The 17,998-nt window shown below is 41.0% G+C and overlaps 1 protein-coding gene across 1 annotated transcript in view; it reads left to right on the top strand.

The window, feature by feature from the left end:
• Positions 1-17,684, top strand: part of PDZD8 (PDZ domain containing 8) — a 72,455-nt gene extending 54,771 nt beyond the window's left edge. Inside the window, exons 4-5 of the mRNA XM_058697902.1 lie at positions 10,384-10,546; positions 14,387-17,684. Coding sequence (XP_058553885.1) covers positions 10,384-10,546; positions 14,387-16,587 — 2,364 coding nt within the window. The 3' untranslated portion in view covers positions 16,588-17,684. The remainder of the gene's footprint in view (positions 1-10,383; positions 10,547-14,386) is intronic.
• The last annotated feature ends 314 nt before the right edge of the window (positions 17,685-17,998 follow it).

Below are 17,998 nucleotides of genomic sequence, written 5' to 3'. Positions count from 1 at the left end.
GCTTATGAAGCTGAGGTTTGACTTGGTGATTCAGAATCAGAGCTATTTGGCAAAGAAAGTTAAAAGGGCAACAGTGTTCCATTCTGTTGCTTCCATAATAACCTCAGACTTTTCAGAGGTTTTTATTTTGCTGGAGTGGTTGTATAAAATTTAAATTAGTTTTGAATCAAAATATTCATTAATGGAGACTTCAGTCAGATTTAAAAGAGAAAAGAAACCTAAGTGTTTTGCAAGGTAGTCATTTGGATGTTATTACTTTCCTAACAGCCTTTGAACATAGGCAGAAGATCATTTTTAATTTTTGTTCCTTAGATCTCTTTGGTCAGTTGTATTTGTATGATGGACTTTACTTTTTCAGCGTATTTCTAGATCTTTGTTGTCTTTTAGATGAGATGACCAAAGGATGCCGTCCTGATTTATCATCTCGTTGCTTTAGAGACCAGGTTATCAGAGAGGTGGCCAAGCTGGCTTTCTGTTTTGAAGATTGAGGGGCCTCACTTACAGTTTTGCTCCAGAAAAGAGTCTTCCTCTTCCACCTGAGGAGAGATCATGGAAGTGCCTGGATTGTGCTAGTCCTTTATTCCTGTAGTTTCATTTAATTTTGACCACAGCCGGTGTGGTAGATACTGGTATCCCCTTTATGCACTTAAGACCCACGGAGGCTAAATCAGTTGTCTGAGCTCACAGAACTAGTAAACGTTAGAGCCCGAGTTCAAACCCAGTGCTGAATACAAGCCATCCAGACACTGCAGCTTTTCTTCGAGGAAGAATTTCGCCTCTGTCCCAGCGCTGGGGAGGCGCTGACTCCAATGCTGTTTTGTTTTGTTTTGTTTTGTTTTGTTTTGTTTTGTTTTGTTTTGTTAACTACCATTACGGGCTGGTTACTGAGAGTTGAGGCATTCTACTGATCGACTGTTTACATGTAAAAATCCAAGCGAGAGAATTTAGGATTTATTTGCCGTACTATTCAAATACGCCCCTTTAAGAACTTTTTAAAAAAATAATCGTTGTCATCATCTGGGACAGGGAGCATGAAAACTTACTTCTGCACCAGTACTTCTCTTTACCTGACAGATTCTTGTTCATTTATCTGGCTGATGAGTTTAAAAACTGTTCTAATTTAAACATTTATGAAGTAGTTAGACTTTAACAACAGGTCTTGGTAAAGTTCTGTGGGGGAGGATTGTAATTTTAATGCCAAGAGATAAAAAGCAAGGTATTTGCCATATTTCTGTCTCCTTCTTACACCTCCTGTGAAAAAGACAGTACGATTATGTACAAATTGTGAATCCTCTTTGCTCAGACAAGACAGTTTCAGAAAAGACAGCTGGTAAATATGGTATCTCCTCGTTTCTGTTAGATGGTGGCAGACCCGAAAAGAAGGTGACTGAGAATTTAGTTGGGTCTTTGGAAGCATCACACACAGTTATCCAGTAGTTGAGGGTCCCCTGGAATATTTCAGTTTGCATCTTCTGTGTTGTCAAAACTGCCTGTCCTTAAAAGTAGGTTGGGTTGGGGCACCTGGGTGGATCAGTCGGTTAAGCGGCCGACTTCGGCTCAGGTCACGATCTCGCGGTCCGTGGGTTCGAGCTCCGCATCAGGCTCTGTGTTGACAGCTCAGAGCCTGGAGCCTGTTTCAGATTCTGTGTCTCCCTCTCTCTGCCCCACCCCCGCTCATGTTCTGTCTCTCTCTCATTCAAAAATAAACATTAAAAAAAAATAAATTCTCTCATTCAAAAATAAACATTAAAAAAAAATAAATTAAAAAAAAAGTACGTTGGATTGATACAGAATGACCCTTCAGAGAGTCAGTATTGTCTCCTCTTTTCCCCATGTTTCCGTTTTCATTCTAGAATCTGGAAGTTGTTTTATTAACTTCTCAGAATTCTAACTTACGGAAATGTGCTTAATAAATAGAAATTGAGTAATAGTACTCTAGCTCTAACTCAGTCACTTCAGAATTGAGCCAGATGTTACTTGTGTTACTTTACGCTCAGGTGTGTTTGTGTGATGAGGGAAGAGAGGGAAAGGAAGAGAGGTGGAGGAGGAGGGAGAATGCCTGTGACGTGAGCAGATGCTTCTCCATGTGATAGGATCGTCAGCTATGTCGGCGGTGTTTTAAAGTGATGGATGGTGAAAATATAAAATCCGGCCCTCGATCTTCAATAGCGTTGTTGCTGCTTCCGGTTGAGACAGATGGGTGAGCTGTTGGTCCCCAGCCGTGTAAGTCATTCGTGCCCTGTAACCGTGAGCGAACCAACCTGACCTCTGGTGTTCAGGGAACCCACCAGACTGTCACACCTCTGCCACATTCTGTGCTGAGCATGTTGTACAGAAGTTGCCCTCGCAAACAGCTCAGTGACTTAATATAAAAGTTGTTCTGGTTTTAAAAATCTTGACCTTTCGATTGTAATTCAGAGTTTAGGGATAAGTCTTCAATAATCCTAACCGTCTGGGTCCCTGAAACGCAGAATTCAATTGCCAAGCCCCCAGAGCAAGCCACGTAAAAGTAATCTATACAGTGGCCCGTCAAAAATGGGGATTTTTAGTCACCCTCTGAGAATCTTAGCATGGAGAGCTGGGGCTACTCTGACCAAAGCATCTGTAGTATAGTCTCAAACACGGTGACTTTAAATTTTGTAAACTCCAGTGGCTTTCTGACAGAATTTATTGCTGCATTAGTAGAAGAGTTTCTGACGACAATTTTTTAAAATTTAAATAATCCCGGAATATCCAGGGTATTCAGTTGGCGTAAACAAATAATTCTACTTTCAGGCATGTAATTTCAAAAACTTCAGTGTATAAGCTAATTGTTTTTAGCATCTCTGTACTTGTTATTCTAATTCTGTCCCTGCTTGGGATGTGTACCCAAGAGGGTACACGAGGGCCCTTCAAGAAGAATCGTGCGCTTTCTGGGGTAATAGGAATGAGGAAGCCAGGCCAAACCGTACGCGGTGGCAGGAGAAAGCAGGTCAAATCTCCGTAACCTGTGAGGAAGCGGGGGAAGCCAGAGAGCCGGCCTGGTGCAGAAAAGGTGTAGACAGAGGAAGACAGGGTAGGGGTGTTGACAGAAATGTGGAGTATCCCACGTAAGCTGTGCTGTGGAGGCCCTGGGCCAGTCTGCAGAAACTCACAGTCGAAAGAGTGTATGTTTTCCATTTTTAAAAAACTGTGGGCAGCAAAACCACTGCAGATCAACGCAGCAGCAGTGGAGTGCGGCAGTGAGGAGAAAATGCCGTTCCAAAGAGCGTTTCATGATGGGAACTGCACCGTGTAGACGGCTCCTTCTTCAAAGGCTTCCTCTTGTAGAGTCAGATGCCCTTTGTCCCCTAGCTGTCTCCCATCGCCATGCCTCTCAAAAAAGAAGGCTCCTGCAGGAAGCTCTTCTGTTGTTTCAGACCATCACCGCCCGAAGCGGGCCACTGCTGCTCTGGCCGCCTGAACCGAGCCGTATTGAGTCGAGTGTCCCTTCTTTGTTAGACCCTGTGGTCCTGGGTCCTCGGTGGACCTTACCCACTGCACGGGAAGGGGAAGGAAGGGAGACACGGGCAGTAAGTTTCAGTCTGCCCGGATAGGTGGGGCGGAAGTAGTCCACGGAGCTTTCCCGCCGGGTCGTGGCCCTGCAGCCGGGCGAGCGGCACCGCGAGGCTGAGCCGGCCTGGAGACTCGCGGCTAACACTCGTGTCGCCCGCCTCAGACCTGTTTCTGTCCTTCCCACCACGTTGTCCGTCATACGTAGGCATCCTCTTTCACGGCCACCCGTCATGGCGCCAGTCGCTCACCTCCACGGCAGATTTCTCTGAGAAAAGCAAGAGCCGTATGATTTTATTTTTAGAGCCTCAGTCTTCGTTTAGCAACTTACGAAGTGCATCTTTCTCCGCATTCACGTTTTGGTTAGGTAAATGAAACGTATCCTTGGGAGAATTCTATTTTCGGACTCCTTCAGACTCTGTCGGCCATTTTATGGCCTTGGGTTTTAGGTTTAGAGTACTTGAGCTTTGGAAATTTGGATCATCTACATCAGTGACCTGTAAAAAGGCAGAGCACTTACTGAATGGTTTACAAATATATGATCTTTATGAAACTTTTTTTGTGAATGGTCTGTTTTACAGCAAATAAACGTTGAAGCAATTTGAAACATTTTTAAACATTTGACTTTTTAGATTTTTTTTTTTTTTTTTTTTTTTTACAGGAAAAAACCTTCCTCTTTGGGCTGGTATTCGTGAAACTGGGTGTTTTTTTAAGGGGTTTGAGTGGATCAGTGTGGATTAAATATTATTCATATTCAAGACTGCAGTCACATTATAGTATTAAGTAGTTCATCCAAATGCTCCTTAAACCATAGTTTCCGTTTGTTGACTTTGAGTATCTTGGGCATAAAATTGGTGGTCGAATTGATATTATGCCTCTTTCTTTTGAAAGGTCTTTCAGTTGAATGAACCAAGATTCCTTCCCTCTTTACATAGACTGAACCTGTCAAAGAATTGGGATAGTAAACTTTCGTTTCTTCAAATATGCTTGCTGGCTTGCACCTCCTCCCTTCAGACCCGCCGCTCTCCTTGTTACATACATTCATTGCCTCCAGTCCTGACCCGGCCTGATCAACTACTAATCCTGCAAGTGTCAAGTTAAATTTTTTAGGAGTGCCTTCCTTGCTCTCTGAATGTTAGTTAAGTGCTTCCTGTTAAATCACACATGTATTATGGTAATTATTTGTTCATACCTACCTATTCTGTCTCCTTGAGGCCAGGGAAGCTCATCTGTGTTGTTCAGGGCTGTACGTCTAGGCCAGGTGCCTAAGCATTTGAATGAGTACGTGAATCAGTTGGTACGTTTCTTCCCATTACCTTTCTTTCTCAGTAGCTTTGCTTTAGGTTTTGTTAAATGTGGGGTTTTTTTAGGTCAACATCGATTTTTCTGGAAATGTTACTTGCATTTCATCTCGCAAAGAGGAGTTACAGAATACACCAATGTGAAGACCATTAGCATCTTTTAAAATTGTAATATGAGAAGAATTCTGATAGGAAAGGTATCGGTTACATTATGGACCAGGAAGGCTGAGAATGGTCATTTGCATTTAAAAGCCTGCTGACAGAAGTTTCATTACGTACTGGCATTGTGTCCGTATGTGTGCACATTGTTGTGTCATTTCTCCCACCCCTGCCCCGCTTGCTACTCTACTAAAAAAGCTGGGAAATAGTTCCTACGATGTCTTTTTCGGAAATTTATTTGCTGAAAGAATACTCAAAAGTATACCTGGTCACAGTAAATTAGGGTCTTTCACTTAGAGATCCTCTTTCTTGTGCTTCTGTTTTTGGGGGGGTTTTTTGTTTTGTTTTGTTTTGTTTTTGGGGGGGTTTTTTTGCTCAATGTTGAAAGCTTGTGTAGGAGAGAACAGTTTGTAAACGAGCTATATTGATATGTTATTAAAATATATCTTCTTCTTAGCTATTGTATGAAATTATGTGCATGTTAGGAAGGGATTAAAAAATCAATATGTTGTTTTCCCCTCAGGTGAAAATACAGCATCCCAGTTGGGTCCAAGGAAGGCTAGAAGGATGTCAGAGTATGAGAGCTCTTCAAGGCGATCTTGGTGTTTTTACTAAATTGCTCTCCACAAGATAGATGCACACACAGCTAGCATTTTTTAACCTGTGTCTTGACATTATTGGTAAAGTTAAATGAAGGCTCTCTGCAATCTCGTGTGTATTGACTTGTGATTCAGCTCATGTAATTGCTCTTTGGTTAGTATGCATCGGCAGTTCTTGACAGTTGATACACTTATTTTTGTATATAATTCAAAAAATATGAGAAACAATATCTCTACTCCAGATGAAATCTACTTTTTTGGTTTTAACAAAATTCAGGCCGATTGACACAGGCTAAGCCACAGAGAAAACACTATTTCCTACTTTTATGATGTATTTGTAGCTTTCCAGGTTAACAGATACAGCACTTTGAGTTTAATGAGATATTGTCTATGATTGTCTCTAACACAGTGCCTGGTAAGCTAGAACTGGTTTGGAACCGATGCCTACTACAACTAGCTGAAGCAAAAAAGAGGTGCTCGGTCTGGGGATACCGTGGTGTTGCATGGGTGCCACAGGCAGGTGTGAGGGCCACTGTTCGTGGTTTTGTGGGTTAAGCCCTGCTTAGATTTTAGCAGGAGAGCAGTTCTGCCTTAGAGACAAATCGGAACCAGGAATTAAACCACTGTCACACTTCTCTCTCCCTCTCCCTCCCTCCCTCCCTCCCTCCCTTCCTCCCTCCCTCCCTCCCTCCCTCTCTCCCTCTCCCTCCCCCCCCCAAAATAAATAAACATTAAAAAATCTTAAAAAAAGAAAAACTTCCCTTCAACTGAGCATTAAATAATTTGTAAACAAACGGATAGATGAATCTAACAGCGAATCATAGAAGCCATACTTAACATAAATTCTACATTTAAAGTGAAAGCGGTGTTGTTGAAAGAAAAAAAAAACCCACGTAAAAAGTCTATACAAGACAGAAAATGGGATAATGCTCAGCATTACAATAAACAATATTTATATTGTGATAATAATTGTAAATACCACTAATTTTTAGCTTTTACAATCAAACTTGATAGCTTAATCATAGTTTGAAAATTAATATAATAGCTATTCAATGTTGATGGTAGAGTTTTAGAAGGTAGAAGGTGTAAAGAGGAGAGGTGAGGAGAAAGATAGAAGTCTTAATGTCAGAAAGATGAAATAAATAGAAGTATATTGATTAAAATTATAAAGAGGTTACATAGAACTAAAAATGATATAACACTACTATAATCTGGGGAAAGGAATATGGGGCTGCATCCTTGTCTGTTACAGGAAGAAGTCAGCAGATTGCCTAAAATTTGATACATTAGGAAATAATGATGTATTATCTAGAGAACAAAAAGTAATCCCTAAACAACTAAAAGAGTTGGAAGGTGGTTGCTGTGGTGTGGGAGTGAGGGGCTTGGAAAGAGGACTGTTGCATTTTGGTAGAAGTTATTTTGTGTATTTGATTTTTTTAACCATATGCATGTATTTGATAAAAATTAAAAGTTTATTCATATTCTTTTTTGATATAACAGTACATAAAACTAAAATTTGGGTTACTTTTTTTTTTTAATGTTTATTTTTGAGAGAGAGAGAGAGAGAGAGAGAGAGACCGACCATGAGTGGGGAAGGGGCAGAGAGAGAGAGGGAGACACAGAATCTGAAGCAGGCTCCAGGCTCTGAGCTGTCAGCACAGAACCTGACTCAGGGCTTGAACTCACCATGACCTGAGCCGAAGTTGGACGCTTAACCAACTGAGCCACCCAGGCGCCCCGAGTTACATTTTTAAGTGTTTTTTTTTCCAGACACATTTTGTTCTTGCTTCTTACATTTATGTCTGGTTTAATCTTGTATCTAGAATGTAGTATTTCCAGCTATCTGTACTTAAGAGTCAGTATTCATTTGATTGACGTAAGTTAAATGGAAAAACTATCTAAATGTTGCTCTCCTTCCTGATTGACTTTAGGACCATCTATATTCATCCCAAGTTGTTCTTATTAAATTAAGTAAATTGGAAAACTAAGGGCTATCCGAATGAATTATCAGAAATCTAATAATATATTTAAAAAGACATATAAGTATCTTAAGACAAAAATGGTATATTGGTTTTATTCGTTTCTGCTTTATTTTTAACAGCTTTATTAAGGTGTACTTTAAATGCAGTAAATTCACCAGGTATACAGTTGGTGAATTTTGGTCATTGTATGCAGTCATATAACCTCCACCCTAATCAAGATGTAGAATATCCCCATTACCTTGAAAATTTTATTTGTGCTACTGTAGGCCTTCAGTCTCCAGTCCCCAGTCCTTGACAAGTACTAATCTGCTTTCTGTCACTATACTTTTGCCTTCCCTAGAATTTCATACAAATTGAATCATAAGAGCATATGGTTTTTGGGGGTTTGACTCCTTTCACTCCACATCTTTGAGATTTATCTATGTCATGTGTGCTGTATGTAGTAAGCCTTGAAATCAGAGAGTGTACAACCTACATCCTTGTTCTATTTAAGGATGGGTTTGGTTAATTTAGGTCCTTTACCTCTCTTTGACTTTGCCTTTCCAAAGGCCTGTAGAGATTTCCATTTGAATCTGTAGATAAATTTGGGAAGAATTGGCATCTTAACACTAATGAGTGTTAAGTGGTTAATGTGGTATCTTTCTCCATTTATTTTGGTCTTTTTTCATTTTCCTTTGCAATGTTTTATAGTTTTTAGTATACAAGTCCTGCACCAACCTTTCATTAAATTTAACCCTAAATATTTTTTATGCTATTGTAAACAAATTTGGCCTATTTTTTTTATTTTCTAATTGTTTGTTACTAATAGACACTCATTTGTCTTTTCTATATTGACATTGTAGTCTGTGACCTAATTTCACTTATTAGTTCTAATAGTTGTTTGTAGATTTCTTGGGATTACTCATGTATAAGATCATGTTATCTGCAAATAAAGACCATTTCTTTCTTCTTTCCAATCTTTATGACTTTCCTTATGTTATCACCTTGCCTGTATCCTCTGGTATAATACGAGCAGAAATCCTTCTTTGTTCCTGATCTTAGGTAGAAAACCTTCAGTATTACATTACTTGCAGATTTTTTTGTAGGTGCCCACAATCAGATTTAAGAGTTCCCTTGCTTTTCTAGTTCAAGACTTTTATCAAGAGTGGATGTTGGGGTTTTTTGGGTTTTTTTTTTTGGTTTTGTTTGTTTGTTTGTTTTATTATTTATAAATAATCCTGTTGAATTATTTATATGGTTTTCTCCTTTGTTTTCTTAATATGTTAAATTATATTGGTTGATTCCTGGCTGTTTAAATCAACCTTAAGTTCCATGTTAAGAACAAAGAGTAAATCACAAAAAAAAAAAAAAAAAAAAAAACATTCCAAGTGATAGTTTTTAAAATTTACAGTTCTCAGACTCATACAATTTAGTTTCTTGCCCATTTGGTACTGTTAACTTTCTGATATTAGAAAAAAAATTACATTGTAAGTTTTAGTTTTGGCACTCTGTATATTAATATATTTATGTTTGTGGATTTGAAAGAATGCATTCTTAAGGGCTTAAGTGAAAAAACACTATTAACATTATAAGGTAATTATTTACTATATCATAAGGCAAAAATTGGTTGGACAAATGTTTTTTGGAGATTCTAATACATACGTTTTTTGGAAGGGTTGTTTTTTGTAAACCTTTAGATAATCAAAAACTTGACTTCATTTCCCAGTTCTTGAGGATAATGTGATTAAGATTCTCCTTAATCTAAAAGCAACTCTGCAAAATCTGTTAACATCCATATTAAAAAACCATTTCCAGGGACGCCTGGGTGGCTCACTTGGTTAAGCGTCCAGCTTCGGCTCAGGTCAGGATCTCGCGGTTCATGAGTTTCAGGAGTTCAAGCCGTGCAGAGGGCTGTCCACTGTTAGCACAGAGCCTGCCCCGGATCCTCTATCCTCCTCTGCTTGCACTCACTCTCTCAAAAATAAACAAACAAACCAAAAAACCCAAACAGTTCCAGTAAGGTCTCTCTTATTGGCCAACACCATTAGGTAGGAGAATTAAATTTCTAGCTTTTAAGTGGAATTTATTTATTAAAGCAATACAGACAGTGTTATATTTGGATATCAGCAGGTTATTTGGCAAAGACCCTCATGAGATATCTTGAAGACCAGAACTGAGAAACACAGGCTAAATGACAATACAATTAGACTGATTTGTAATTTAATAAACACAGATTGAATTCTTGTCATCTTGAAAGGATGCGGCGTTCAATTTTTTTTTTTTAATCAGTAATTTGAATGAGGATAGATAACATGTGGTGCTGTCTTTTTAGTTCACAGATAATGTGAATCTGGGACACGCTGAGAAATTGGGTGACCTTTGTTTAGAAAACAAAATGATCTGGATGAGTTAGAAAAGGATATCTCATTAATAAGATACCTCTTAATAAAACAAATGTAAACTCTTTTCTTTTGCCCTCCCAAAGATAATTTAACAATACATCATAAAAACATCTAATGACATAGAAGATATTTCCCATTATGTTTCACAACAAGATTTAGAGGCGCCTGGCTGGCTCAGTTGGTGGAGCATATGACTCTTGATCTCAGGGTCATCAGTTCGAGCCCCACATTGGGTATGGAGCCTACTTTAAAAAAATTTTTTAAAACACAAGATTTAGAGTTACATTCACAACGGGATCTCAATTTTTTATTAAGATTAAGTACAACATAGGTAGCAGTTCTGGATGGTATCGTTAGGCATGGGTTAATGTTTTCTCACTCCCCTTCCATGAGCTCATTGACTGTTTTCATTTTTTTCTCTTTATCAAAGGTTGAATTAATAAAGGGGAATTTACAGAGTGTCGGACTTACGCTTCGTCTTGTCCAGTCAACTGACGGGTATGCTGGGCATGTCATAATTGAGACTGTGGCCCCAAACTCACCTGCTGCACTTGCAGACCTTCAACGGGGAGACCGACTCATTGCTATTGGAGGTAACTGTGCTGATATGCAACACACTTTACATTCATAGAGAAATTAGCAAATGTGGGAGGTTTCCCTATCTTCATTCTATGAGCCTGTTACTTTTATATTGGAAAGAGAAGGACTTTATTCATAAAAATCTGAAGGGAGCACATATGACATTTTAGTCCTAATTATACATTTTAGTCCTAGTGTATAAATCTTTAAAAGACTTCATCTTTAGACCACTCATCTGTAAACTTCTCTAATTTTCCTTTCTTTCCCACCTTCTACCCCTCTAACGTTTATTGAATATGAAAGAAAGGGCAGGTCAACAATTACTTCTGTAGCATTTCCACCTTAACTACTGTAGGGCTAAGACTGACAGTATTAGCACTATAACCCTCATCATTAGGACTAGATAATGAACAGGAGAGAGACTAATATTCCTTGTCCAAGAGGGCACACTTGAACTATCCTATGGCCCCATATTGATGGCTCTGTTTTGTCCCTGATGGGCCAGCCATGGCCAGCCATTTGTTAATGTGCTGCATTAGAGTACAGCCTGAATCACTATTGCTGGGGGAAGAATGTGTCACCTGCATGCCTTCCTGTCAGTTGGACTGGTCACTGCATAAACTGTTGATAGGCAGATTATTTGGCTATTTATATAATACATACATAATACACATTTATGAATAAGTAGTAGGATTCACTGTACAGACCAACGGGGAAAAAGTCCAAACCTTTTCCGACCTTTGTAGTACCTCTCCCCTACCGCCGCCCCATTCTAGGCTTGTCAAGAGATTTCTTAAACACGTGGTTGGTCACAGCTGAGCTTCTAAAGACAATGTGGTATCTTTCTCTGACAGCTAAGATAATAAACAAGGTAGATCAGTTCCTAAAGCAAGTTTTTCTTAGTTACATGTCAACGAAACTCTGCCTTTGATTCAAATCCATCATGACAGTAAAATAATGAAAATCATTTAGTTGCACACCTAGAAGCCCAACTAAGTCAGTGTTTTCACATGGAGATCCTCTGATCATGTCATAAACAGCACTTCTCAACCTTCTTGTGTATTCCAGTCACCCAGACATGGTTTTAAAATACGGATTCTGCTTCAGTGGACCTGGAGGGGGCCCCAAGATTCTGCATTTCTAACAAGTCCCCAGATGCCACTGCTGGGTCATCGGCACTTAGGATAGCAAAGCCATAAAACAGGCCTCCTCTGTTAAATAGTTGTTTAACAGAAACATAGCAGCTTATTCTCCCTCAGCTAAAAACTATAATTCAGTAGAATTTTTTTATATCCACACATACTTGTTCTGGTTTTACCTACAGGATATATATTTTTTTCCTCTATGTCCTTTTATGAAAGGTTTTCAGTTACATACGTAGTAAATATTATCAAAAATAAATAGATCCAAGCAATATAAATGTATACAGAGTGAAAAATAGAGGTCAGTCTTTATAGCTAACATTTGTAAAAACAAAATATTTACTGAGGTAAGGGGCAGGTATAACACACATTTATGGTTTATAGTGATACTTTGCTTATATGGGTATATAATTTTTTTAAATATTTAGTAATGGGATTGGCGTAGTTGAAATAAGATTGGCAAGATGCTTATTATATTTGAAGTATGATAATGGAGTTCATTTTTCTTGTTTCTCTGTTTTTCTTTTTTCTCTGCTTTTGTGTATATTTGAAACATAGCAAAAGAAAAGGAATCCAGAGTTGGCCAATTAGTCCTGGAGGAACAGTGGTTGTCTCCACAAAGGTCCCGGTGGTTGGGGCAGAGATGAGGGCAGGTGTTAGGTCACAAAGAACAAGTTTAGATTGAAGTTTTCCCTACTGCAGTTCACCAGGTGGACCTGTATTTCATTTCCGACTACAATTTTGCTGGAACTTAGTGTGGTTAGAGGGAAAGAGCAGCCTGGATGAATCATGAAGAGCCACATTAGAAAGCTTTGGGTTTCAGTGGATGAGTTCATATGCTAAAGATTTTTGAGCCAAAGCTTTAGGAAAACTGGGGAGCACTGTGTTTGGTGATTAAGACAGGGAAGGTCTGTGGGGTGCAAATTGGGTTAATGGGGAGGGTGGCAGGTCGATTCCCATAAGACAGGAGAATGAGAAGGTCATAGAGGGCTTTTAACTATGCTGCAGTTGTCATGTCAATCAACATCCAGGGGCTGATCTCCAGAAGTAGTGAGGGACGTAGGACTAGAGTGAAGAAGAGGGGAGAGCAACCCGAGAAACCACTGAGGTGAACGTGATCCAGGAAGACAGCAAGAAGGAAGGGAACTGTGTCAGACGAAGCCATGAGGACGTTTGCGTACAAGGAGCAGATACAGGTGGAGAAAAAGAAAGCAGAGATGGTCAGAACTGGATTGGGAAAACCAAGAAAAAGGTTTTATTTTTTTAACGTTTATTTTTGAGGGAGAGACAGAACACGAGTTGGGGGAGGAGCAGAGAGGGAGGGAGACACAGAACCCGAAGCAGGCTCCGGGCTCCGAGCTGTCAGCACAGAGCCCGATGCGGGGCTCGAACCCACGAGCCGTGAGATCGTGACCTGAGCCACCCAGGCGCCCCAAAAAAAGTTTTAAAGGAAAAGGAAAAGAAAACTATGAGCCAGGATAGCTGCTGGAGCAAAGTTCTGAAGGAGATGGGGAGTAGGGTCCAGAGTGCAAGTCTGATCCATCCTCAAAGATGGGTTCTTAGTAAAAGTGGGAGCGAGAAAACGTGGCTGCTTGTTGATCTCTTCAGGAAATAAGGAGAGGTCACCTACCAAATAAAAGATCTTGGCGGGGGGTTCTGAGGGGCTGGCTGGTGCTAGGGAGATGGAGCTGGCAAGCTGGCTCAGAACACCAGGTGACAGAAGAGGAGAGGGGCAGGGCCAAAGAATCCGAAATCTTGATGTGAACCTCAGTGAACTCTTGAGACTAGTACCGGCGAGAAAAGCTGGTCTCCTGGTGTCAGGAGACCAGCTGAATCAGGAGAGCAAAGGAGAAATGACTGGGCCTGGAAAGCACCTCAGAACATTCAGTTAGCAGACAGGATTGTAAGAGGTGGGAAAGAGGAGATTGTGGGTAGGGATTAACTGCAAGTGAAAGATGGCTGTGTGGAAAATGCCAAGCGATAACCAGGTCTAAAGCATGGTCTTGCCTGGGCAGCTGATGTAGGAGAGGATCTAGGTTGAAGAACTCTGTGGTCAGGTTGTTAGATGGGGTGATGTTACTCTGATGTATTTAGGGTGGGCCTAAGACCTTTGGAAAGCAAGGACCCCTTCTCCCCTTTTCTAAGTCCTACAGAAAGGGGTAGCTTGGGTAAGTACCGTTTGGGGCAGGGTGGGAAGAGGGCGGGAAACAGAGAGCCTTAAAGATAACCTAGATGAGAAGACTAGAGAAGCTACTAGCTTTGATGGTCTCAGGGATGGGACAGTATGGTTGCAAAATCGAGGCAAAAGGGAGATTTTTCACTCTAAGTCTTTCTGTACCTTTTGAATTCCAAACTGTTAATGCGGCACCTATTAGAACACAATAAAAGGAAAATTTAAGCTGATACTATTGATGCAGATAGTAACCAGCTTGTTTAACTTTAAAGCCATTTGTGCCTTCCCTGTTCTTTCTGGTCCTGACAAAAAGCTTAGTTTGATGGGTAGGGTTAATAAAAATATGTGAAAGGGCCCGCTGTTCATGATAAAGTATTTTTGCTAAATTTACTTCAAGCATTGGTCTCAGAATTTGATCGTGTGGCACAATTACGTATTGCTTTTCCAGAATCCTGAACTGATGGCAGTTCGCTTCAGCAGAGTTAGGTGATTTTCCTTGCAGTGATTTACATATTTTCCCTTTTAAAATCTTTCAACAGGTGTGAAAATCACCTCTACCCTGCAAGTGTTGAAGCTGATCAAGCAGGCCGGCGACCGGGTCCTGGTGTATTACGAAAGGCCCGTCGGCCAGAGCGGCCAGGGCGCGGCCCTGCAGGATCATTTCGGACAGCTGGAGGAACACTTCCTGTCGGCCTCATGCCCACCGAACTATGAGGAGGAGACACCTGCCTTGGCAGCGGATGCTGAGAACAGAGATTTGGACTCTGAATTTGAAGACCTGGCAGGTGATGTCAGAGCACAAACTGAGCTCAAAGATGAGGCACCGTCATTAAGTCACAGTCCCAAACGTACTCCAACAACACTTTCTGTTAAACCCCTTGGAACGATATCACCGGTTTTAAACCGTAAACTAGCTGTAGGAAGTCACCCACCCCCACCAAAACCTCCATGCAAAGAAGGAAATAAACCCTCAGCCCTAAAAGCTTCTGAGGTAACAGACCCGACGCAAGTGTCAAAACCCACCCAAGGATCCACTTTCAAACCACCCGTCCCACCACGACCACAGGTGAAAGTCCCTTTGCCTTCTGCCGACGCCCCGAGTCAGACAGAACCAGATGTGCCCGCTGAAAAGCCAGAAAAGGTGCTGCCTTCTCCTCCTGCAGATAAACCTGCTGAGAAGCAAGCAAAAACTACAGATCACACGGAAGACACGGCTGCATCGAAGCAGTTTTTAGCAAAGCAGGACGTGGTGAGAGATTTTCCGTCAGAAAGTTCCTGCCCTCCCAAGGACAGTTCAGATGACCCCCGGACATGGGAATCGTCAGAAATCCCTTACCGAAATAAGCTAGGAAAATGGACCAGAAGCAGAGCAACCTGTCTCTTTGACATAGAAGCCTGCCACAGGTACTTGAACGTTGCCCTGTGGTGCAGGGATCCCTTCAAGTTAGGGGGTCTTATCTGTCTGGGGCACGTTAGCTTGAAACTCGAAGACGTGGCTCTAGGATGCCTGGCGACATCAAACATGGAATACTTTTCAAAGTTCCGACTGGAAGCCCCCTCACCTAAGGCGATGGTCACGAGAACCGCCCTGCGCAGTCTGAGTGTGCAGAAGGGATTCAATGACAAGTTTTGCTTTGGTGACGTTACTATTCACTTCAAATACTTGAAAGAAGGCGAGCCAGACCACCCTGTAGTCCCTAACTTAGAGAAAGAGAAAGACCTCCATTTGATCGAAGAGGTTCCTGCCCTACCCAAAGAGGAGCATCTCGTTGGACAGATGGGCTTGACAGAAAACAAACATAGTTTCCAGGATACTCAGTTCCAGAACCCAACTTGGTGTGATTACTGTAAGAAAAAAGTGTGGACTAAAGCTGCCTCCCAGTGTATGTTCTGTGCTTACGTCTGCCATAAAAAATGTCAGGAAAAGTGTCTAGCCGAGACTCCTCTCTGCGGAGCAGCTGATAGGCGGATAGACCGGACCCTGAAAAACCTCAGGCTGGAAGGACAGGAAAGCTTCTTAGGCCTGCCTCCTCGTGTCGATGCTGAAGCTAGCAAGTCAGTCAACAAAACAACAGGTTTGACAAGACATATTATCAACACGAGCTCCCGTTTGCTAAATCTGCGCCAGGTCTCTAAAACTCGCCTTTCCGAACCGGGAACTGAGCTGGTGGAGCCTTCACCAAAACACACACCCAACACCTCAGACAACGAAGGCAGCGACACAGAGGTGTGTGGTCCGAACAGTCCTTCTAAACGGGGAAACAACACAGGAATAAAGTTGGTGAGAAAGGAGGGTGGTCTGGACGACAGCGTTTTCATTGCAGTTAAAGAAATCGGCCGCGATCTGTACAGGGGTTTGCCTACGGAGGAGAGGATCCAGAAACTTGAGTTCATGCTGGATAAACTGCAGAATGAAATTGACCAGGAGCTGGAACACAATAATTCCCTTGTTAGAGAAGAAAAGGAAACAACCGATACAAGGAAAAAATCACTTCTTTCTGCCGCTCTGGCGAAATCAGGTGAAAGACTACAAGCCCTGACACTTCTCATGATCCACTACAGAGCAGGCATTGAAGATCTGGAATCTTTAGAAAGTCTGTCTTTAGACCAGCCCTCCAAAAAAATAAGCAAGTACACAGATGATACAGAAGAAGATCTTGATAATGAAATAACCCAGCTGATCGACTCCCAGCCATTCAGCATTTCAGAGGGCTTGTTTGGCCCATCCGAGTCTGTTTAACAGACAGCCTGCTTAAATACTCTCAAACGATTGGGGAAAAGTCGCATCTAAAGTACCACAGATAAACCACGTTTTAAACCCTCTTACAAAGCACTTCGGCCCACTGCTCCACAGTCATTTGCTTGCGTAGGAACAAGAGTGAAAAAGGTGGTTTTCCAGCGAAAACATGACCAGCTCACTAAAATGGTTGTTTCGGATTGCATTTATAGCTATGCTTTTTTGGGTTTATACTGGGAATTTATTTTTACTAATTTATTTTTAACTTTTTCTAATTATGTAATTATGTAAGCTAACTTTTCATGTTTATGTATGTGTGATGTCTCGTGTTATTTTTCTTCATCTTAGTTTCTGAATTAGTGTTATGTAGGATACTGTCCAAATTCTTGAACTGTTTTCATTTCCATCACGGTTCTAACGAGTTTGCTGCCCAGATTGACAACGGCAATCACTGAGGGAACAGGTTTTGAATCTTTGTGTTAGGAAGCTTATCATCTCCACTTGCTCGAGATTTTTGTTGTTTTGGGGCTTGGGGGGCGGGGGGTTGTTTTTGCCAAATGTAACAAAAGCCGATGCTGTGGCTTTAGTCAGTTACACTGATTTAGTATTAAAAAAAGAAAAAAAAATTACATATATTGCTTGCTTTCTATTCTGTGAATTTTTTTCTAGTTTTTGTGCAGTTTTAGTGAGAGTATAGTTATTAATTTGAAGAGGTTGCATTGCAAAACAAAACGTAATAGGGAATAAAGAATGCAGTTGGGCAAGAATTTTTTAGACAAGATCACTAAAAAACAGTAACTGGTAGGATTTTGAAGTCTAATCTTTTAAATGGAAGTTCTGAACATTTATGATTTTTTTTTCCATCTTTAGTTCTCCCATGGGAAATAAAGCATGTCAAGGATGAAGTTTCAGAGGCCTGTTCTTAAAATGACCGTGTTGATAACGGACTTTGGCTGTTTTGTTTTAGAAACCTTTTCGTGCGGGAGGATGTTGTGAAGGAGAGGAATCACGCAAGATAGATTTATTTATCGCTTCTCTCACCTGCTGCAGGTTAAAGGAGTAGTGATTCCTCCAGGTGCTTCTGCAGTGCTATCTTCATTCGTTTAAAAAATGAAAACAATTAACAGTACAGTACATAGGACTTGGGGTCAGTTCTCTGATGACAAGGATCTATTTGGATACTCGGTCCGTCGTGTAGACCCCACTAACGCGTGGCCATTATTGGTTATACCATAGAAGTTCTGGCCTTTTATAGGTCTGTTTTCCTTCCGTAGGGAACCGCTCTGATAATTGATCCATAGTAGAAACTGACATGATAATTTTGAATCCAGATGGGACAGTTTTGATGGCATAGTAAATTAGTAAGGGTTCTGGTCCAGGTCTCCAGCCTAGGACTCCAGATGAAAGTTTAAGT

Source organism: Neofelis nebulosa, chromosome 13, assembly GCF_028018385.1.
Source record: "Neofelis nebulosa isolate mNeoNeb1 chromosome 13, mNeoNeb1.pri, whole genome shotgun sequence".
Classification (NCBI taxonomy): Eukaryota; Metazoa; Chordata; class Mammalia; order Carnivora; family Felidae; genus Neofelis; species Neofelis nebulosa.
This window is presented reverse-complemented; position numbering and strand designations above follow the sequence as displayed.